The sequence below is a fragment of the Gracilinanus agilis genome, chromosome 1 (genome assembly GCF_016433145.1).
Source record: "Gracilinanus agilis isolate LMUSP501 chromosome 1, AgileGrace, whole genome shotgun sequence".
In the NCBI taxonomy this organism is placed as follows: domain Eukaryota; kingdom Metazoa; phylum Chordata; class Mammalia; order Didelphimorphia; family Didelphidae; genus Gracilinanus; species Gracilinanus agilis.
In genome coordinates, this window is record NC_058130.1 from 696983385 (window position 1) to 697007936 (window position 24552).

At 40.5% G+C, this 24552-nt stretch overlaps 1 protein-coding gene across 1 annotated transcript in view; it reads right to left on the reverse strand.

Annotated features, from left to right (window-relative positions):
- The window catches only part of LOC123255754 (maestro heat-like repeat family member 5), a 113071-nt gene that overhangs the window by 82795 nt on the left and 5724 nt on the right, over positions 1–24552 (reverse strand). The window contains exons 4-9 of the mRNA XM_044684495.1: positions 23547–23706; positions 21468–21520; positions 17272–17379; positions 14650–14766; positions 12197–12316; positions 10107–10253 (exon numbers count right to left, since the gene is read on the reverse strand). Coding sequence (XP_044540430.1) covers positions 10107–10253; positions 12197–12316; positions 14650–14766; positions 17272–17379; positions 21468–21520; positions 23547–23706 — 705 coding nt within the window. The remainder of the gene's footprint in view (positions 1–10106; positions 10254–12196; positions 12317–14649; positions 14767–17271; positions 17380–21467; positions 21521–23546; positions 23707–24552) is intronic.

Sequence of the window (24552 nt, forward strand, 5' to 3'; positions counted from 1 at the left end):
GCTTAGCACAGCATCAAGCACATAATAGGCATTTAATAAATGTTTGTTGATTGATTAATCTTCAGTCAAAGTGGTCTAATCACCATTGCCCATAAGTGCTCACTACTCAGTACCCTCTAGTATGCATCAGTCTTTCCAGCCAGACTATTCACTCACTCTGTTCCAAAATGCATATATATATATATATATATATATATATATATATATATACCCTACAGATTGGCTCACACATTCTTATGCATCCTCTGTACTAATGAGACTGGCCCACTTATACTTTCTTGTGTATTCTCTTATTTGTACCCACTTCTCTAGATGAATACTTCTCACTGTCCCCCAAAATTGTCCTCCTTCCTTTAAGTAAACTTTTGTTTCCCAAAACGTATTCATCTTTATAGGAAAACCAGTACTTTTACTGACCATCAGTACAGACCTTCCTTTGGAACCAAAGCATTTATTTACTGTTTCCAAATAATGCATATCTTGCTCTTCAGTCAATGATTTTGTGCACTCACACCCAAAAGTCAGACTTTGTTACTGGTCTTCTTGTTCTTATATTACCTCTGCATCCACTTTAGCTACATGTCCCTAGACACACATCCTTATATTAAACTAGATTGGTTCATTTGTTCTCTCTCAATATGCAGACACATCTCTACCACACTGGCCCACTCCTTCTTACTCAGCATATGTCCTTTGTTTCCAGATGGATGACACCATTTACGAACTTTCCCATAATCAGCAGCCAGACTGATACATTCACTCTCTCCCAACAAGTACCCCAAAGTCTCTAAGCAGACTAGTTCACTTTTTGTCTTCTTTGTTGTTGTTTAAACCCTTATCTTCTTTCTTAGAATCCAAATTAAGCATTGCTTCCAAGGCAGAAGAGCAGTAAATAATATTGGACAATTGGGGTTAAGTGGGTCAGACAGTTGGGAAATGTCTAAGGCCAGATTTGAATTCAGGACCTCCTGTCTCTAGGTTTGGCTCTCTATCCACTGAGTCACAGTCAGTTGCCCCATACTCACTGTTTTTTACAGCCCTGACCCTCCAGTCAGGAAACGAGGTGGCTCAGGGGATAGAGAGCTATGCCTGCAGTCAAGAAGACCTAAATTCAAATACCAACTCAGACACTCACTAGCTGTGTGATCCTGGGCGAACACAACTTCTATTGACCTTAATCCACTGGAGAAGAAAATGGCAAACCACTCTAGTATCTTTGCCAGGAAAACCCCAAATGGAGTCACAAAGAGTCAGACAATACTGAAGCACAACAATAATTATTCAAACTCACATCTAACCAGAAGGATCCACTCCTTGTCTTCCAATCTGAATACTCCTTTCCTGCCAAATTGGTCCATTTACTCTATCTAGGCTCAGTGTTTATCTTCCTCGCCAGCAGGACTGGTTCACTCAGTTTTCCCTAACACATACAGTGTGTTTCTCAAACTTCTTCCTTTCCAGGGAATCTGGTCCATTCATTTGCCTCTTACATTGTTTTCACCTCTCTAGCCAAACAGGTCTACTCATTTTCTCTAATATGGGCTCAACTCTACAGTCAGCTTGGTTCATTATTGTGCTCCATGATGTAACTCTTTAGCCAGACTAGTGCACTCATTCTTCTTCGCTATTTCCCCTTACTCCAGTGTAGACAGACTCTTCTACTCGCTGGCTCTGAATTCAGGCTCTTTAGTGGCAAGAATATACTATTTCATTATTATCCTGGACATGTACCATACCATGCCCCCAACCCCCTCAGTCTACTAGACCTTTGCCCACAAGTCTCCTTCTTCTCAACTAAATTGATTCACTCATAGACTCCACATCTTTTTTTTTTTCCTTTTAGCCAGACAGATCATCTTATTCATTTTCCTGGAATGTGTCCTCTTCTGTATTTAGACTGTGACAATTACTCAGTGTCCCCTAATACATAAACTCTTCTCTGTCCATACTAGCTCATACATATACTGTCCCCAGCCATCTTACTGTCCAACTATATAAACCCTCATTTTGAACCAAGCTGGTCCAACTCATGGCCACACAAACATATGCCATTCATTGTCATCCTGACTCTGACTTGCCAACTCAGACTCCTTCATGCATACCTCTTTCTTTCTATCCAGATGGACCCATTCTCTTTACCCATTACTCATTAGTCTTCTTCTCTGGTCAGACTCTGACCCCAACAAGCATCTTCCTCTCTCCAGTTTGCTCATTATCCCTTATATGTGCTCATCTCACCAGTTACACTGGTTCACTCGCTATCCCTGACAGGCACTTACTCCTCCAGTTAGACTCCTTTACTCTACTCACCATGCTTCTTCCAAGTTCCCTCTTCCTTTTCAGCCAGTCTGGACCACTGATAGTCCTCTAACATTACATTCTCTTCTATGGACAGACTACTCCATTCACACACCATCATTCCCGTAAGTATGCTTCTTCCTCTTGAACTGAATGAAATGAGACTTCATTGTTGTCTTCAGCCTGCTCATTTCTCTTCAGTTGTCAGACTAGTCCACCCTGCTGTCCTCTAGAATGGTGGGAACACCATTACACCATCTATCAATTCTGTCTTTCTTGATCTGGAGCTCAGGTGGTCTTGGTTCAAGTATTGCTCCTGATATATACTATTTGATTCTTGGCAAGATCATTTATCTTTTCTCTATCTCAGTTTTGTTATCTGTAAAATGGGCATAATTGGCAGCTATTGTACCCACCTCAGGCTTATTATGAAACTTAAATAAATTCATATATAGAAAAAGTTTGCAAATCTTATCCAGCACTGTATGAATGCTAGTTATCATCATCAATTATTAATAAATAAATAAATAAAATAAAAAATAAATTATTATTTTTATTATTGAAAAGTATCATGGCATAGTGGATAGAAGGTTGGCCTTAGGGTCTAGAAGAACTAAATGGTTCTAGCTTGCCTCAGAACCTAGCCATGTGGTCCAGTATCTCTGACAACCTTCTATGACAAGAAATTAACAGCTCTATATGCATTGTTAATGAGAGTTTCCTTATGTGAATGTCTTAGAAATCACTGATTTGGGCCAAAAGGAAACATTATTTTTCAGATCTTTTCTGCTTTGACTTGTCACTCACTATTTCTTATCACTCATCCTTCTATCTAGCATACCAGCTCACTCACCATTTCCTCAAAAGGCACCTTTCTCAGCAGTCTTCATACATTTATTGTTCCACAAAGCTTAGCCCCTCTGTTCTCCCTCGTTGAGTTTCTTCCTTTCCAATCATATTCCTTCACTCAGTATCTCATTAAGCACTCTTCTCTAGGCAGAATGTTTCATTCATTTGTTTATTCTATAAGCACTTATGAAATACCTACTATGTATTTGTTCTATGCACTATGTGCTAAGAACTGAAGATAACAAAGGAAAAGACAAAAGCTAGTCCTTGTTCTCAAGGAGCTCAGTGTTCATTGAGGGAGATACCATGCAAACAGCTACATCTAAACAAGCTAGATTTAGAATAAGTTGGAGGTAGTCAAAAGAGGGAAGGTACTGGCATTGTGGAATTGCAAGAAAGGCTTCTTCCAGAACTTTATTTTCTCCAACCAGAGACTGGCTTACTCTCATTCCTTGACATGTTCTCTCCTTTCTGGCTTGACTATTTCTCTCTCTACCCCCTGAAATGCACTTCCCTCTAGCTAGACTGGGCCATTGTACCCTCTCTTCCAATAAACATCATCTCTTTTTTCTATTCAACTTAGTCTACTGCCTCTCTCCCATTCCTCTGCAGACAATCTGATAAACTCTGTCTCTGACAGGATCTTCTCATTCTTAAAAGCAGATTTATGGAACTAGAAAGGAGCTCAGAAGGTATCTTGCTTAACCTTTTGCCCATCTCATAAATCCCCTCTGCATCGCATTCCTAATAAAGACAATAATCTTAGCATGATAAGAGACTTTAGAGGTCTTCTAGTCCAACCCTATCATTTTCCCAATAATCGGTAAGTTAAATGCCTTACCTAAATTGTCTAATGCCCTCATTTTCCCAATGAGGAACTTGAGGCTGAAAGAGATTGACTTATCCCAAGTTATAGAGGTAGAAAACTGACTAAACTGGGTTTAAACCAGGGTCTTCTGTCTCTTCCAAGTGGTCATTCATCCATTGCCTGAAGACCCTCCGGGATGAGAAACTCTCTTGTAAGGCAAGCCCATTCCCCTTTTGTCCATATTTGACTGCTAAGTTTTTCTTTTATCAAGCCCAAATCAGTAGCTGAGATTTCTACCTGCTGTTCCTATTCTTCCGAGGCTGAACAGAATAAATTTAATCTCTCCTTCACATGCTAGCATTTTAAACACTTGATGACAGTGATTATGTCCTCCCCTCAACAGTTTCTTCTAAGCCAAACAATTCAAGTTTTCACTAACTGTTGACTGAATTTCAAGATCCCTTCAGCAATTTGTATTACCTTCCTGCCATAGTCTGTCTGTGTATTTCCCAATATGTGACCAGAACAGATGATAACACTCTGGATGGTGGGGGAGGGGGTCTGTCCAGTGTAGGGGATTGTACAGTATCACTTGTATTGTCTTGGCATTAGGCTTCCAATTATATAGTTTAAAATGACAGTGTGTGTGTGTGTGTGTGTGTGTTTGTGTCTGTGCATGTTTTTTCCATTTGTAGCTTTTCTATATAATTGGTTCACATAGAACTTTCAGTCTGCTAAAATTCCCTTGCCTTTCCCCACCGTATTATTTGATTCACAGTGTTAGTTTTCCCAAATCACATTGCTGTTAAGCTTTCTTTTACCTTCCTAGAATTGTTGTTTATTTATGTATCTTTGCACCTAAATGGAGCTTAAGGTAATACCTATTAATTTTTACCATTCTGAGTCTCTATTCTTGACATCCAGTGAGTTAGCTATCCCCCCGAATATCCATAAACTGCCAATTTGAAAATTGATCAGAATGCTTTCATCCATGTAACTCAGAAAGAAAGAAAGGAGGAAATAAGCACTCATTAATTACCTACTATGTGTCAGGCACTTTATTAAGTGCTTTATAAATATTGTCTCATTTAATCCTCATAATAACCCTAAGAGGTGGGTGTGCCATTATTATTCCCAATTTACACCTGAATAAACTGAGGCCAACAGGAGTAACTTGCCCAGGGACATGCATTTACTAAATTTCTGAGGCTGGATTTGAACTCCAGGTCCTGTGCTCTATTACACTGATGAGCAGCTTAAAATGAATGAATAAGGAAACAAAAAAACAGACATACAGAAGATAGGCAAACAGATAATGAAAATATTAAAATATTGAACCTACTTAGACTCCAGATGGAAGCCATTTGGCATTTCACCAAAGTTCTCTATCTAAGGCTGCCATTCATCCACTAATCAACAGTCTGGGTAGACTCATTCTACCACTTCTGCATCTTCCAAAATGTACTGTCATTTAGACTATCTTTCTCCATCTTGTTCGTGAGAATACTGCAGGAAGTTCTATCAACTGCTTTGCTAATATCCAAGTATATTACTATGTCTAAAATATTCTGCTGATCTTGTAACTCTTTGAAAAAAAGAAATGAACTTCCCTTGATCTGGAATTATTCTTTGGGGATCATAGTTTCTAACTTCAAGTGAAGATCATTTCCCTTGTAAAGTTCTTAAAATTCATCTGTTTTGTAATCCTTTGAGAACTGTGGGAGGCTAGGCATCAAACTCAACAATGACTACTTTGCAGAATCCATTTTCTTTCTCTTTTTGCAAACTGGAGTGGTGCTTTTTGCCTCCAGTTATATGGAGCCTTTTCTGTCCTCCACAAGCCCTTATGAGTTTACAATTGGGGCTCAGCAATCATATCCACAAATTCATGAGGACCTTTTATTTTGAATATATTTGAAGGAAGTAGCAAGGGACTGTTTTGAGATTTGGAGTCAGAAGACACTTGGATCCAACGCCCTCCTCCATCTTTACTAGTTGTGTGATGCTGAGTTAATCTCCCTCTGAGCCTTAGTTTCCTTCTCTCTAGTAGGGGATTACAATGTGAACATCATATTTGAGGGAGGGCAAAGCTGGAGAAGAACTAGAGAAGGCTGACTAGGGTGATGAGGTGATTGTAAAACATTAAATACAGAATGATCCAAAAGTCTTAGTGCATTTAAAAGCTGGTAAAAATTTGAAGCAACTGACAGAATGGAGAAAACAAGGGAAACATGCCTACCCCATCTTCAACTATTTGAATAGCTGTCACATCAAAGAAGAAGGACTATATTTATTTTGCTTGTCCTAGGAGCAATGGGAAGGAAATGGCAAACAGATTTTGGCTTGAAGGAAAACTTCCTTGGAAATTATTGTTATTTGTCCTTCATTTTTGAAAAGGACCAGTGACATTACTGGTGATGTCTTGACTCAAATGTGAATTGAATTTAAGCAAGGCAGAGTTTTGCAAAGTTACCAACCTCAACTCTTTCTTCCAGAGTGATCAAAGTCCAGTGGCAATATGAAAGTCAAGATGACTGGTGATGGTCCAACATGCACTGGATGATCTTGGTTCTTCAATGCCTGACCAAACTTAAACCTTCCATAGTACCTGCATCTACTGGCTTCAGGTTTTAGAAGTAGTGAGTTTCTCTGTCATTTTAGACCTTCAAGGGGAAGGCTGGATAACATGTGTGTGTTTGCTGAAGAAGGGGTTTCCTACTTACCAAGAGATCAAATCAAGGGTCCTTTCAACTCTGAGAAGGAAGGTCAATTAGGAAGACTTTATAGTAGCGCATATGAGAAATAAGGTCTTTAGTTAGGGTGTTCATTGTATTGAGTAGCAAAAGAAGGGGACAGATACAAGAGATGTTTTGATGTTAGACTCAACAAACCCAACAAAATTTATCAAATGATTGAATATGAAAGATGAGGGGAAGAGAAGATTGAAATATGACTCCATAGTTTAGAACCTGAGTTGTACCTGCAGAAAAAATATTAAAATTTTGAGGGCCAGAGAGTTTAGTTAAGGGAAACAACCATTTTCCTTTTTAAGAAATTAAGTTTGAAATGCCTATGGGGCATCCAAGAAGAGAAATTTGGTAGTAGTTGTTGATACTTTTAATTCTAGTCACATATATTGTGCCTAAAATTCAGGAGATGAATCGGATCAGATCTAGATATACAGATATTGGGTATTTTCTATCGAGAATTGATACTTGAATCTATGAAAGCTAATGAGATCTCCAACTGAGGAAAGAAGAGAAAGGAAGAGGGGCTAGTGATAAGTAATGAGAACATCATGTTAATAGGGAAGGTGATGGATGATTATCCAACCAAAGGGATTTTAAAAGGATACAGATGGGATAGATAAGAAATAAGACAGCAGTTCCACAGAAGTCTACAGGAAATGGAGTGTTACCTTTCAAGTACAGAAATAAAGGAGATACATCTGGGAAAAGATATAGATTTTGAGGTGTGGAATAGGAGGTTATGAGAGAGCTCATGAAGGATGGGTTATATTTTCTTGGAAAGGGAGATGGTAACATATCTGTGGAGTGGGGTAAGAAAGAACAGAGGGTGATGTTAGAGGCTTGAGAAAAAAGGTCCAGCTGGTATTAAATTACCTGGGTTTGAAATAGATTCAGTTGGAACAGTGGAATTACTTCCTCCAGAAGAATTTCCAGTTGGGATTATGGAGAAGGCAGATGGTAGAAGTGATCCAGGGTTGAGGATTGGCAAGGGACAAATTGTAGTAAGATTGCAGACAAGGGAGTTCGAAGATGGAGAACAATGTATTGCTGAACTTGGATACTAGAAGGCCCATGACATGGATAGTTGAGAGAAGCAGGGATGGTCTGGGATAAGAGGGAGAAATGGAGGGATGTGAGGCTACATTGAGGAGATAAAAAATAGGTTTAGGCACTTAGAAGGCTTAGAAGTAAGGCAGAGGAAGAGATGGCAAGATAGGAGATTATGGACTTAGAAGGATCCTAGGGGCTAGAGTTAGACAGGACCTCAAAAGTTATCTAGCCCATCTCATTCATTGTATAGATGAGGAATAATTAGGCCCTGGAGGAAGGAAAGAAACAATCACTCATTAAGCAACAATTATGTTATCAGACAATTATGCGTTAAGTGATTTATAAATATTTTTCTCATTTATCTTCACAGCAACTTTGGAAGGTAGATGTTATTATCATCCTTATTTTACAGAGAAGAAAGCTGAGACATATAGAAATTTTCACTTGTCCAGGGTTACACAGTAAGTATCTGAGATGAAATTTGAACTCAGGTCTTTCTGAGTCCATGCCAAACTCTCTAAGGCTCCCAAATACTTCAAACTATTCTTTATCCTCAACATAACCTCATAGCCCTCCATTTCTCCCTCTTCTTCCAGTTCATCCATTGTGCCACCTGGCTGTTTCTGACTCCTAGCTAAGGGAGGCTAAGTAACGTGGGAATTTCAGAGTTCAGTATCATGGAAGTGACACAGTTATGGGTGATGGTGAGTTCTAAGGCATGATCATTCTTATGAATGGCTTGAAGTAGGGTGAAGATTTAGGTCATGTGAATTAAAGGGGTTTGATGAACTGGGAAGCCAAGTGGAGGACAAATATGAAAGGTAGGTTTGGAGAGATAGGCTGTCCCCTAAGCATCAACCTCCTAGAGAAAGGAGAGTGTGTATAACATGGAGGCCAGCATATCTCTGAAAGTAGGAAAGATAAAGGTAGTAGCTGTGGCTCAGCAATAAGAACCTTGGATGATGAGTTGGGAAAAGGTTGAGTTCAAATCCAGCCTCAGACATTTCCTAGCTATGTAACTTTGGACAAGTCACTTAATATCTATATGTCTAGGAGGCAGCTAGATGGTTCAGTGGATGGAGTGCTAGGTCTGGAGTGAGCAAGACCTGATTTCAAATCTGGCCTCAAACACGTGGCCAAATCATTTAGCCTCTAATTGCCTGATGAAAGGATCCACTAGAGGAGGAAATGGCAAAAATGCTCTAGTATCTTTGCCAGGAAAATCTCGTGGCTAGCTATGGCCCATAGGATCACAAAGAGTCAGATACAACTAAACAACAATAGATGACATCAACCCCAATAGAAAAGTGGCAGCTAAGTCATGGTAACAGTGGACAACAGGGAGTATGTCAACTCTTCCTCATGGTAGAATGGTCCAGAGGACATGAGATAAGCAGCAACCAGTTCTAGAGAGGTTGGACAAGGATGCATTTTCTTCTAGAGCAAGTCAAAATAGAATGTGAAGAGATGGAATAAAAGGAAGTTTGCCGAGACTCAGAAATTCCAGAGTTATGGAAAGGGAGGCTTGAGGAGATAAGGTATTGAGAAAATGGTAGGGTTATCTTGGATTTGGACAAGGGTATAGAGAAAGGCATTTTGGGAAGGGAGATTTCTCACTGGAAGAGGGTGAGTGAGTCACTGAAATTAAGAGAGGAAGAAATATACAATTGTTAGTCATAGTTACCAGTTGTATGGGACCCTTTACCTTTCTGGGTCTTATGATGCTGAAGGATGAAACAAGTACAATGTTTCTTCTTTGAACACTTCTTTGAACTTTGAAATTGGGGGAGGTGGTAGCAAAGAGTTTGACCTGCAGGTCTAAGCCCTCAAAGATTGGAATAAAATTCTTGTCATCACACCAACTTATTAATATTCCAAGATGGAAGAGTATGAAGATGACACAGAAGACATCTCTCGTACCAATATTTGAAATGGATGTGATTTTATCCATGTGGGTGCTGCCCTTCGTTAATGCATATCACAACCCCTCCACAACTTATAGTTTCATAAACACTTGTGACTAAACAGAAAATTTTCTTTTTCCCATTTAGCTAAGTTGGCTTTCAGCAAATGGAAAGAAGTTTATTACTAGGCTTGTTCTCAAAGACTTTCTTTTCTGTTATCATAGGACCTGAAGGAGCTGGTTCTATAGATTTAGCTTTGGAGAAGTCAGAGTTCCTCCCAGTCTATTCATGCTACAATGAGGCAAGGGAGATTTTAATTTTCAGATCCCACATCCTATGAAACTATGATTGTAATATTCTATATGTAATTCTAAGATTCTGTCTCTATGCTAAGAAGGTTTGTGAACCTAGTTCCGGGTACTCTGTGAACAGAAAAATTTTCCATACCCAATTGCTGTTGCGGAAGAAAAAGACCATTCTTGAGGAGATGTTATCGACCCAAGGGAAGATATTCTCTTTGGCTTTGGCTGCCATCTGCCCATAGGAGAGAAGGATGGTACTGCTGGCCCACTTCCACTTTGTGTCTTCTTCCTCCTAGAGAGTTGAGAGAAGGAAAGGACAGTCAAAGATAGCCTTCAATACTGTTTTTGGATGATGAATGGAGCTCTGAAGGCCAGGTAGAATAGGAAGAGAGCTCTTTAAAAGTCAGAGTACACTACCATTATTTTTTACATTAGGAAAGTGAGTCCAGGAAAAGTCAAACATCTTGCCTAACATCATGGATAGTAAATGACAGGGTTGGAATTTGAACTCAGGTCCTCTGACTACAAATCTAGCACTTTCCCATGGGCAATATGCTTTTCCAGTCAGCAGTTTGGGCTCAGTTCCCTAGTTCTTTTCTGGAGAGGAAGTCAAGAAGTGGCAGCCCAGCTGGGGTCCTTGTTTTCCCCAATTTGTAAAATGTATAGACTTGACAATGGCCTCTCATTTGGGTGGGTTCTAGGCCTGGGGAAGGTTATGCTTGAATCAGTGCATGGGAGTGGGAATCCAAGCCCTTCTTGTCTGACTGGCCCTCAACAAATCTCATTCATTGATCCATTTATTGACTGACTGATTCAACAAATATTTATCAAGCATTTCCTAAGTGCAGGGTCCTGAGCTCCATGTTGGGGGAGATATACAATGCCTTCATATGGCTTTAGTCAATCAAGGAAGAGGAGGACTGATTTGATGACTCATGTATTCACATATACAAACACTTCTTTCCTTTTGAATTTCTTCTAGGCTTTAGATTCCTCTTTGCCATGCTGATTCAGCCTCTCTTCCTGTGTCCCACCCTACCCTCCTCCTCCTCCTCAGGCCCCAAGTTCTCTTGTTCCAGACCCCATCTGGAAGGTGTCTGATAAAACTTCTTTCCACTGAGGTCATATATGTGTCATATGCCATAGCGTGTTAGAGTTGAAAAATGCTTGAGGATGGAGAATAAATAATGTCAGTGCCGGTTGGGATATTAGAAATTATTTTGTAGAGGATTGTAAATAGACTCGAGAAGGAAAGTAATGTGCCTGGGATCATGCAGGAAATTGTGGGGTCATACCTTTGGCCTCTGCCTAACAACAGGATGCTGAGTAGCAGAGTTGGGATTTGAACCCAGGCTTCTGTAACTCAAAAACCAGGGCCCTTTTCTCCTATTCCAAGACCCTGCTAGAATCCTACTTCCTATAATAGGAAGCTTTTCCCAAGCCCTCTTAATTCTAGTGCATTTTCTCTGTTGAGTATTGCTAATTTATCCTGTCTCCAACTTGTTTGTTGAGTTGTTTGACCATATTCTCCCCCATTAGGTTGGGAGCTCCTTGAGAGCAGGGATGGTTCTTTTGCTTTCCTTTATTTCCTCAGCCATTAAGCTCAGGGCCTGGCACATAAAAGGTGTTTAATGAATGTTTATTAATTGACTGACTGACTTACTCCTAGTATCAACCCCTTGGCTATTTAACTTTCTGCAAAGGATCTTTTGTGATCTCTATTTTGTAAGGCTTCTTATTTATTTCTTAGTTTCCTGCCTATTTATGTCATGCCTCATATCTCTTTATCCTCGTTGTCTCTAGAGGTTCCCAATTGCTGACATCCCCTGCTCCCTCCTCCCTCTTACACCTGCCCTTCTTCTTCTATGCTGGCAGAGGTGCTGGCATGATGCTGATAGCAGGGAAACTATTATTTGAGGTGAGTATTTCTGTTTGGGAGGGGAGGGTGGAGATTGCAGAGAATCCTGAAGGTGAGTTTCTGTGATACAAGTGATCCTGGACCATTGACTTTAGGGGTCAAAGGTTCTCTTCAGATAAGAACTAATATAAGTCCCTATTTTTTGGGAAGAAGGTTAGGGAAACTGAGGCTCAGGGAAACTGTGTCTCAGAGAGGGAAAGGGAAATGCTGAGCATTAGATAGGGAATGTGCCATCTATCCCTTATTGTTTAATGTCCCTGTGAAGAAGGGAAGGAGAGGTGGTGGCAGAGTTTCTTTATGGCCAGGGATGCAAATACCTTCAAGCTATAGTTGTTAAGAGTCTTCTTTAAATGTCCCGTCCGGCCAAACTGGTCTAGGACTGCCCAAGCATCATCGAGATGCCGCTCTGCTGTTAATCCTATGGTGAGGGCAATTCCCTGTAAGGGAATAAAAGAAATAGGGATGCTGGTAAACTGAAGGTTCCAAGTACCAGACAGATTGGTCCTGGGTTCACAGGTTCTTAGAGGAGAGACGGCTTCAGGGATCTACTCTTACCCTGTAGGAAAATTGAGGCCCAGAGGAGGGAGTAGAGGCAGACCTAGAATTCAGGTGTCCTAATTCCAGTTAATATTAATAACTGTTTTCATCCATATAACGCTTTATATCTTACAATGCGCTTTCTCACAGCTCTGTGAAATAGGTTATAGAACTGTTGTTTTTATTTTTAGGATCATTGATTGAGAGATAGGAAGGATGCTCTTAGAAAGTCATCTAGTCCAATCTCTCAAATTTACAGAAAAGGAAACTGAGGTCCAGAGAGGTAAAGTGAGGTGGGATTTGAATCCAGGTGCTGAGACCCAAAAGTCAAAACATTTTCTAATATTGAGGCAGCTAGGTAGAACAGTGGTTAGAATGCTATTTCTAGAATCTGTAAAGCCCAAGTTCAAATCTGACTTTAGGCACTTACTAGCTGACCCTGGGTAAATCATTTAACTTCTATCTGCCTGAGTTTCCTCAACTATAAAATTTGGATGATAGCATCTACCTTACAGGTTGTTGTGAGGAAAGCACCTAGCACACAGTAGGTGTTTAATAAATGCTTTTCTCAATCAATACCCTTCTCCCTTTCCCTTTACCATTTTATAGATGAAGAATCAGATTCTGAGGGGTAAGTGATCATCCCTAAATACCAGTTTTTTTTTTTAAAAAGGTCAGTATATGAATTCACACATTTTGATTCCATGTCTAGGGTTCTTTCCACCATTCCATATCACAGTACCTGAAACCCAGGACATTTAAGATAATAACATTTGAGGCCTTAATGATCAGATCATGTTCTTCTGGAAAGGGAGAATTTTACAGGGAGACAAAGGGTCAACCCTAGAATGCCTAGAATCATACTATGTAACTGGCCCCTTTCTCAGAACCAGCCACTTGCTAGTTGGTTTCTTCCTGATATTTGTATTTAGAGAAAGCAGCGATGGAGAAAGCCCTGGATGCAGAATCAGGAAACCTGTCCAAAGTAGCAAAATAGAGAAAGTACTTGACCTTCTACCTTCTGGCACTGCTGTGAGGAAGGTGCTTTATAAACCTTAAAGCAGTACCGAACTGTGAAAAGTTACGATACCCTTTGGGCGTAGGAATAGGCCAAGCCTGCTGGATTTCTCCTGAGGGCAGAGATATATTAGCTAATGTTTTAACAGCTGGAAAAAAATGTCAGCAGGACATACTGAAATTTAATCTACCTTATTAGTATTTTCTTTATCATTTTCTTCCCTCCCCACTTCCCTGAAAGCCTTTGTTAAGCTCTTAATTAATTGCTAATATTTAAATAACGCTTTAAGATATAGAAAGCCCTTTACATACATCTTTCTCCACCACTTTCTTAAGTCTAGATAATCAGAAAAAGAATAAATTATATCTGCCATTTGTACTTTGCCCATTTCTGAGGCATAAATGCTCAACTGAAAATTTAACAATCAGGTCTAATGAACTGGCAAGAGTTGGCTCTAGCAATCTCTGCCTGGGAGCCACATGGCCCCATTTGATCCATTATATCTAGGGAAATTGTATGTACCAAGGGGCACATGTAGGGTTATGGAGATGAAATTAGATGACAATATGTGCTCAGGTAATATTAAGGTTTAGTTTTTCTTTTCTTTTTTTTTTTTAAGCACCCACCTTTCGTCTTAGGAATAATACTGTGTATTGATGCTAAGGCAGAAGGACAATAAGGGATAGGCAATGGATGGTTAAGTGACTTGCCCAGGGTCACACAGCTAGGAAGTGTCTGAGGCCAGATTTGAACCCAGGACATCCTATCTCCAGATGTGGCTCTCAATCCACTGAGCTACCTAGCTATCCTCTAGGATTTAGTTTCTAAGCTTAGACAACCAGTCTGTGGCCAGGGACAGGATTTATTCAGGCCTGGATTGTGGGGAGAATTTAGTCTAAGATTAGGGTTAGAGTTCAGTCTGGGACTGAGATTATATTTTAGTCTTCAGCGATGGTCAGGACTGGTCATAGCGTCAGCACTTGGTCTGGATTGAGGGTCAGGGCTTCATCTGAAGTTGAGTTTAGGACTGAGGCTGTGACAGGTACTTGACTAAGCAGTCTTTAGTCAAGATTAGGGTTCAGCCTCTGAATAGATCAGTGTTCAGTTTATAACCAAGAGATCAGGTATTTTTGGGGAATGTCTGAGTTCTTCATGGGCTTTCGGTTTTGGAAGTTCACTAGAACAGTCTTGGATGGCTATTGATTCTACATTCACCTCTCTCTGTTTTGCAAAATGATGAGATGTCTCCAGAAGTAATTTGAGGTGTTTCCTGACCATGGCACTGTTGTTGGCTGCTCGTAGAATCATCCCAAAGTAGATGAACAGGAAAGTCTGAAAAAGGAACAAGATGAGTTATACAGGGAAGTACCACCAGATGCCTGGGACAGAGTGAGGAGAAGCTCCACAAGCTCAGGTTTTTCTTTCTTTTTGCCTTTTTCTATACTCTTAAAACATTTTTTTACATGGTGATACGATTCTTAATAATTAGTTTTCTTACATTTTGTGATCCATGCTCTCTTGCTCCCTCCCACAGATGAGAGTGTAGGGAAGGGGAATAGTAAAGGGTCAGTTTGGCTGATATTCAGTGAGATTAAAAGGGTAGTTGGAAGAGGCTAAGTTGTTGTGGAAAGCTTTAAAAGTTAAATAGAAGAGTGTATATTTTATTTTACAAGCAGCGGGAAACCATAGGAATTGATTGAGTGGAAGAGTCACTTAGATCTGCAGTTAAGGAAAATTCCTTTAGCAGCACTGTGATGGGGGACTGGAGTAATGAGAGACTTAAGTGGAAACTTTCAGGAATTGAGCTGAGAGGTGATGGGGGCCTGAATTAAGGTGGGAGATAGGTGAGTGGAGAAGGGGTCAGATGCTAGAATTTCTGTGAAGGGAAAGATGGCAAGATCTGGCAACTATTTGGATATGTGGGGTGAGGGAAATTGAGGACTCCAGAACAATGCCAAGATTATGTCCTTGAGCCCCTAGCAGAAGAGATAGAGAGGAAGAGAGAGCGATAGTGAGGATAGGACACAGGATTCAATTGACAGTAACACTGTGGCCTCTGGTAAGTAATTTTGCCTTTATGTGCCTCATTCTTCTTTTCTGAAAAATGAGAATATTTGCACTACTCCCCATTCTCATACAGTTATAGAAAGGAAAGGGATGTGTGAGCTCCAGAAAGCATACTTTAATGTTCTAACTTGGAGCTAAGTAACCTCAAATACAGACTTTATGCTTCCCCTTCCCTAGCAAGAACCCTTCCTTGGTGACTATCTATGGGCTGTCTATTTGATGCTTCCCATCTTCCTTCCTTAGCATAGTTCTATGCACTTAGGAGGTTCTTCAACAAATACCTGCCAGATTAATTTGAAAAGGAAGGACATGCTAAGTGCTCACTGAGTCACGATTGCTCATTCTTAACAATTGTAGAAAGATTCAGAGAAGGAAGAGTTCAAGGCAGCCTGGAGTAGCCAGGGGGAGAAGCCTGACTTAAGAACTAGGACTAAAGCTAGGCTTTGAAGGTTGGGCAGGATTCAAAGATGTAGAAAAAATAGGGAATGGAATTCAAGGAGATGCAAAGGGAGCAATATTGCTCATGCTGGAAAAGTAAGGAAGGCATTGTTCACTTCTTTGGAGCCCCATCCATCTGCAGTCTTTTACCCCAATGCCAACTGATACACATGAGAGAAATGTAGTCTAGTGGAAAGAGTATAGGTCTAAAAACAAGAGGGTTATTGAGGTATCATTTTAAAATATGAAAAAGCATGGTGAAAGATGACATCAATGTCCAGAGAGAGAGAAGATAGACCCAGATGGAAGCAGGAAGCATACTCTCTCTTTTCCTTTTTATTCTTTCTCCTTCCTTCCTTCCTTCCTTCCTTCCTTCCTTCCTTCCTTCCTTCCCTCCCTAATGCAGGAATTAGTTTTGTATAATTATACAGATTTGTACTTTTTTGACTTCTTAATAGATGGTGGAAAGGGAAGGAAAGAGAGAAAGAATTCAGAAGAGAAAATGAAATAAAATTGAAGTTTAAAAAAATGATGTGAAGAACACACAAAGATAAAAAAGCATACAAATAAGCAGGACAGCTTAGGAAGTTACTAGCTGAGGGGGCAGCTGAGTGACTCAGTGGATTGAGCGCCAGGCCTAGAGACAGGAAGTCCTTGGTTCAAATCTAGCCTCAGCTACTTCCTAGCTATGTGACCCTGGGTAAGTCACTTAACCCCCATTACCTAGGTAAGGGTTTAAAAAAATAATAACAAAGAAGGTTATTAGCTGAACCTGCTTAAAAGGAAAAGCAAGTTATATATTATAGAGGACTGTAGTTTTGTGTTTAATCTTTGTTTTGATCTACTGTATATATGGAATGCCATTTTATATGGTGTTTGTTAAATTCTGTATTTTTTTTAAAGGGGAAAAAGGTAAAGTCTTGTACTTCAGTATTTATTCTTGTGGCTCAATATTATTCTTGTAGTTCAAATTATTCTTGTAGTTCAATAACTTGGATTGAAGTCTTGGCTCTGATAGTTACTGGTGGTGTGGCCCTGAACAGGACACTTTATCGTCCACAGGTAGTCTCTTTCCACCTCTGTAAAATGGGGGACCGTTAGTATTATCTGCTGTATAGGAAATTTTGAGCAAAGAACTTTGTAAAACCTAAAATGCTGTATCGTTATGAGTAATGTTATTATATGATAGTTTCCCCATCAGAGATTGGTCGATGTCCTTCCCTTTCCAGTCTGGATCATAGCATTAGGTGAGCGGAGTTGTCATGTCCTCAGGTAGGGAGGAAAAGAGGCAGTGGCTGGAGATGGGGAGAAACGGGAATCTATGAAACAAACCTTCTCTGGACTTTGCTCCAGGTAAGTCCGGTCAGGTTTGGTGATCGCATACATCAGTGCCTTTGCCCATTCATCTTCTGCTAAGAACTGAACAGATCTGGTTCCCATCTGTGGGTAGATATTAAGAAATCATTAGGAGGGCTAATTTGAATCTGCTCCCTTTCCAGTGGGGTATAATCAAGGGCTCCCTTATTCTATCTTAACTAGAATCTGGCCAGCATCTCCCCAAGGTAGGTTTTCTTTTTTAAACTCTTACCTTCTTAGTATCCTTCTAAGACTTAAAAGTGATTAAGGGCCAGGCAGTTGATATTATGTGATTTGACCAGACTCACACAGGAAGTATCTGAAGTCAAATTTGAACCCAGGTCCGCCTGACTCCAGGCCTGATGCTCTTTCCATTGTGCTACCTAATTCCCTGCCAAGGTAAGTTTTCAGTGCCTCAAATCTCCATATCCCTCACCCTCTTGTCTTCAGAGCCATAATTCTATCCTTATATATTTTAAATGCAAGTTTTTGCCTGTTTGACCCATGGAAAAAGACTTCGGTTTTTTCACATCCCAGCTGCTGTCACAATTATCAAATCACTATATATATATATCCCTCTGCCAGGATAAAGACTTCAGAACATTATTGAGGGGATAGCTTGTTTTCTACAGTGCATACAGGACTGGACTCCTTTCATCCAGAGATAATGTTCCTGGGAGTCCTGTGGTCTACATGGAGGTGGTTAACTTTCTCTTCACATTATGGGGTCAGACTACTTTGTTCCAAACTGACTCCTGGATGGCACAACTTCTAATGCCCATAAGAACTGTCTTACTCTTTGGGAGAGAAGTCAAAGACCAGTTTGGATGTCCTTGATGAAAGGACCTAGTTTGACTAAAGTAGTAGGTGAGGCATCAATCAGGTGTTAAGGGGTGCTTCTCTTGATTTTGTTTGTGATTTCCCCTCTTGTTGGCAAACCAGGGAGCAACCTCTGGTCTATGCCCTCAGTCTTTTCTCTTCTGCATGGCCATAAGGGAGGAGTGGCCCATCCTTGCTAGCTACATTAGATATGCTTGGATCTGGAGTTGAGTTGAGGAGTACCCAGTCCTGGGTGCAGTCTTTTCCTTCCTTCCTCTCCTTCTCCCTTTCCTTTTCCCTCTTCCTCTCTTTACCCAGCCCTTTCCCCTGTCTATCTCTTCTTGTCTCTGCCTCTGCCAATCTCATAGGTGTGGGTAGTTCTGTGTGGCCTCATATTCAGGCAGACTCTACTATTTCTAGAATAGATATCATTACTAATCCATTGACATTCTGTTTCCAGGAATAATTGTGAGACATATTTCTAGGATTCTATTTACATTAAAGAGGAATCATTTTTCCAAACTGCATGCATGTTTGTGAGCTAATCATCCATGGCCTGGGTGTTTCCATTACATTCTTGAGCAAAATTATGAATTTATTTTGTCGAGTTTAGTTTTCTGTTGCTCAGTGTCTAAGCTTTCAGATTCTAAGAGTTCTAGCCTTCAACAGATTTGGGGCTAGCAGACTCAATAACAGCAAGCAGAAGCTTTTTTGGGGGGTAGGTGTTTCTTCTCTTATTAACATAGACCTGGGAGCAGCAAGGTAGCTCAGTGGATAGAAAGCCAGGCCAAGAGATGGGAAGTCCTTGTTGTATGATCCTGAGCAAGTCACTTAACCTCCATTGCCTAGCCCTTACCACTCTTCTGCCTTAGAACCAATGCATAGTATTTATTCCAAGATGGAAAGTAAGGGTTAAAAAAACATAGACCCAGTGGTGATGGGATGCTCCCTACTGGAAGTATTTTATCGAAGATTAGGTAAATACCCTTAAGAGGGTGGGGCAGAGAAAGGGCTATAAAAGGGATACCTGTTTGGAGTAAAAAGCTGGGTTAGGCGATCTCTACAGATCCTTCCAGCTGTTAGGTTCTAGCATTTGATAATTGCTCACTAAATCTAAGAGGAATGAGAAATATGGTAGAGGAAGATCTGGGGGTCAGCAGGTTTCAGAGGACAGGATGGCTTGGCATCTCAGTGATTCACCTAGTCTTCTCAAGTCATTGATTTGGGGCGGGGGCCAGTGTTCAAACGCTTCTGGTCCTACTCATCTCCTATTCTCACCTCAGGCTCATGGCTCCAAAGCTACCCTTTCTGCTACCTACTCTACCAGGGATGCTTCTTTCCTTCTTCATCCTCTACCAAACTGCCCATCAGGCATCTTAGTCTTTCATGAATTTTAGAGGATTAAAAGCTGTGAAAGAGCTTAGAAATGATCCAAACCAACAATATCATTTAACAAATGGAGAAACTCAGGTCCAAAGGAGAGAGTTCAACAGCTAGAATCTGAACTCAGTTCTTCTGGCTTCAAATTCATCATCCTTTCTATTGAAATATGGCCTCTCTCTTTTTCTTTCTCTCTTGTACTCTTACCTTTTGTTTTAGAATTGATATTAGATATCAGTTACATGGCAGAAGAGTAGTAAGGGCTAGGCAGTTGAGGTTAAGTGACTTGCCCAAGAACATACATATAGGAAATATCTTAGTCCAGATTTGAATTTGGGACCTCACATCTATAGGCCTGGCTCTCTATCCATTGGGCCACCTAGCTGACACTCCCCCTACCCCCCTTTTTAATTTATCAGTTCCAAGGCAGAAGACCAGAAAGGGCTAGGCAATTGGGATTAAAGGACTTGCCCAGGGCCTCACAGCTAGAGTACCTGAGGCCATATTTAACCCAGGATGTCACATTTCCAGGCCTAGCTCTATTCACTGGGCCACCTATCTGCCCCTCTTCTCTCTTTCAAAACTCTGCTCCAGATTCACCTCCTTTAGGAAGCATTCCCAGAACTGAACCCCTCTGACATCAGGTCTTTTAGTCAATCATTTTCTCTTGCAAACTGTGTCCTCTACTCTTATGTAGCCATGTTCAAATCCAACCCTACATTGTGCATATAATAAAAGTCAAAGCTAGCATTTTAAAAGGGCTTGTTATTTTTCAGTCATGTTGACTCGACCTCATTTGGGGTTTTCTTGACAAAGATCTTGCCATTTCCTGCTCCAGTTCATTTCACAGATGAGGAAACTAAGGCAAACAAGGCTAAATAACTTGCCAGGGGTCACACAGCTAGTGTCTAGGGTTACATTTGAACTCAGATCTTCTTGACTCCAGGCCAGCCATTCTATCCACTGTGCCACCTAGCTGCCCCCCTAACTAACGTATTAACTCATTTGATCCTCACAACAACCCAGCCCAGGTGCTGTTATTCCTTCATTCTGACACTGAAGCGCGTTGCAGTTCAGTGACAAATAGCTAACTCATTTCTGAGTGGGACTGGAACTCAGGCCTTTCTGATTCCAGGCTCAGGGTTCTAGTATTCACTGTGGCACCTAGTTGCCTCATATTCAGAAAGGAGAGTTCTGGACTGATCAAGTTAACCAGGGTAGAGATTAGAAAGCATTACACATTTGACAGTGAGCATTTCCCAGATCCTTGGCCTCTGAAAGTCAGAAAATTGTCCTTTACTTCCATAGTCCCTCAAGGTCAACACCTCCTTGCCTTCCATCTTTAACCCATGAAGCTGTGGACAATGGGATTTCTAGGAGACAATTTTCATCATCAAGTAGCAGAAGGAGCTCTGAATTTAGCGTCAGAGACTATGGTAGAGGTTTTATCTCTAAGGCAGTTTGATGGCACAGTGGATAGAGCACAACTCCTGGAGTTATGAAGACTTGAACAAAAAAACAGACATTTATAGCTGTGAGATCCTGGGAAAGTTACTTAATCTTCCTCAACTTTAGTTTCCACATCTGCAAAATGGGAGTTATTTTTTAATGAAGAATTTAAATAAAATTTTATTTTTTCTCTCTTGCATATGAAAACAACTTTTTAACATTCATTTTGTAAAATGGGAGTTATCTTGAGGATCAATTGACATATTGTACAATGCTTTGCAAATCTTAAGTGCTATATAAATGCTATTTATTATCTTTATTATTGTCCGTCTGACTATAAGCAAATCATGTCACCACTTTGAACCTCAATTTACTCCTTTGTAAAATGGGTATATTACATACACTCCCCTTCCACCACAGGGTGCTGTACTTTGAAACACCGTTAACATGCTAATGAAGTGTTAATTATTATTATTGTTGACATTATTAGCCATTCAGCTTGAGAGATGGGTGGCTTTTCCTACCTGAATCAGTTGTTCTTGCCATAAAGCTCTCTGTGTTGGTGTAAGTAGTTGATCTGTATAGAAACATGGAAAAGATGTGGTGAGGATTGAACCAGGGAATAGACCTGCTATAGATTGGTCCCCAATTTCCATGATACTCATCCATCCATCCACATTCATCCACCCACCTATCCTTCCATCCATCCATCCATCCATCCATCCATCCATCCATCCATCCATTCATCCAGCCAGCCAGCCAGGGAGTAACCATTTGTTAATCACCTTCTGTACTGTGTGCAATCACAGTAATAGCTAAATTTATAGAGCCCTTGAAGTTGCTTTACAGACATTATTTCACCTGATCCTCAGACTATTTTCAGATGTGTTGTAGAGGGGATTCTTGCTTGGGAACAGATTGGGCTAAACTTCTTCAACAGTCTCGTCTAATACTGAAATTCTGGGATTCCAAGAAAAAGCCAGCATGGCTCCGGACTTCCGTGTAATCTTGGGCAAGGTTTTGGGGCCTTTGTTTTTCTTATCTCTAAATTTAGAGAGGTTGAAATTGATTCTAGGATCATAGGCTTAGAGTGTGAAGGGACCAAAGAAGTACTTCTTCTAGTTCAATCTACTTATTTGGCAGAAGAAAATGAAACCCAGAGAGGTTAATTACTTTTGCCAGAGTCACAGTGGTATTAAAATAAATGGCAGATCTGAGAGGTGAAATGAGATCCTCTGACTCTATGGAATGAGGGCTTAGCCTGTTACATGAGGTCATCCTTTCCTGTGTTCCCCCCTGCCCCAACTCTTACCTTCTGTCTCAGAATTGATACTAAATATTGGTTCCAAGGCAGAAGAGTGGTAAGGGCTAGGCAATGGGGGGCTAAGTGACTTGCCCAGGGTCACACAGCTAGGAAGCGTCTGAGGCCAGATTTGAAGCCAGGACCTCCTGTTTCTAGGCCTGGGTCTCTAACCACTGAGCAATTTGCTATCCTTAACAGGGCTGGTTTTTAAAATAAACTGTAATTTTATGATTCCTAGGCCAACAACATCTAATTCCTTATTCATTTATTCATTTAGATGACACTATGACATGAAGTGTTCCTTATTGTTTAAGTTCCATAGACCAGGAAGAAAAGTTTTACAGTTTGCCTCAGCTATGCATTCAATTCAATGTTTTATCCTCACTGTAGTCAAATAGCAAAAAATAAATGTTGACTTAGAGGGTGCTTAGGTCCCTTTCCCTATGCCCTACTTCTAAGAGAAGGAAGAAAACAAATACATTTTTCATTTTAAAATTTAATCCCTTACCTTCTGTCTTAGAATCAATACTATGTATCGGTTCCAAGGCAGAAGAGTAGTAAGGCTAGGCAATGGGGGTTCAGTGACTTGCCCAGTTAGGAAGTATCTGAGGCTGAATTTGAACCCAAGATCTCCCATCTCCAGGTGTGGCATTCCATCCGCTGAACCAGCTAGCTGCCCCCAAACAAACATTTATTTGTTAAACTGTTCTCTATCAGTCACTTTTACAAATATGATCTCATTTGATCCTCACAATAATCCCAGGAGGTTGTTCAGTCATTCAGTCATGTCTCTCTGTGACCCTATGGACCATAGCATGCCAGGCCCTTTTGTCCCTCAGATCTCCTGTCATGCTATGGACCATGGGGTCACAGAGAGTCAGACATGGCTCCACGCTCATTTTTATTACTTCCATGACACTATCTATCCATCTCATCCTCTGCCATCCCCTTTCATTTTGTTTTCTTTCTTTCCCACCTTCACACTTGGAGGTAGGTGCTTTTATCCTCATTTTGCAGTTGAGGAAATCAAGGCAACTAGCAATTATGTTGTTTTGTTCAGGGTCACACAGCTAATTAGTGAGGCCAGATTTGAACTCATGTCTCCTTGATTGCATGCCCAGTGTTCTATCCACTGTGCCACTTGGCTGCTATAACTGAATATGATCCTATCGAGGGTGGATGATGATGTGAACATCAAATTGAAAGGCTTTTGACCCTGATTTTAGACCTGCTACTCTACAGACTGAACATTGAACTCAGCCCATTGGGGACCACTAAAGTCGAATAGGAAGAACCAAACCATTTGTGCAGAGGACGCCCATCACATAGAGAAGACTGCGATGGGGAAAAATGCCAGTTAGGAAATCTTCCTCGATCTTGCTGGCCACTAGAGTCCAGGAGTGTTTGCACATAGCCAAAAGCACATTGCTGGCCGCATCTTGATAAATGTCTTCTAGTTCCTAGGGAGCAGAGGGGGAGGGGGAAAAGTCTTATGTGAGTCAAGTGAAAGCATTTAACAGCATACCAAGTATTTTATATTTGTTATCAGTTTAGTACCATGCATCTCTGTTATCAATCAACCAACACATATATATTAAGCATCTGCTCTGTACCAAAATGCTGTGCTCGTCTCTGGAGATGCAAAGACAAAAAATCGAGAGAGTCCTTGGCCACAGGGAGTTTGTAGTCTAAAGACAGGGAAAATGGATATGATGTGGTCCTCTTTGAATGTTTCTGTTTGTTAATGCTTATCAAATTTATAGTAATAAAAGAGAAAGTAAAAAAAGGCATGTATATAATGTCAAATAAATATAAAACAGTTACATATAAAAAGGCATTATTCAGGGAGGGAGGGCATCACCAGCGGTGAGAGGGAATCAGGAAAGGCTTTGGGTAGAACAGGGTGCTTGAGCTGAACCTTAAATATGACACAGAGGATAGAGTTCCTGGATTGGAGTTAGAAGATCTAAGAGTCCAAATTCAGCCTTACTAGTTATGTGACTTTGAGCAAGTCACTTAACCTCTGACTGCCTCAGTTTCCTCATCTATAAAATGAGGATAATAATAGGGTCTTTCTCCCAGAGTTGCGAAGATGAAATGAGATAATATTTGTAAAGCACTTAGCACAGTGCCTGGCACATAGTGGGCTCCATATAAATGCTAGTTATCGTTATTTAAAAGAAGGAATTTTATGAGAGAGAAGTGATATATTATCACTCTTTATATCATTTCTTCTCCAAAGAGACATTATGGCATAGACTTGGAGTTAGAGGGCCCAGTTGTGTGCCTCCCATCTCTGACATAAA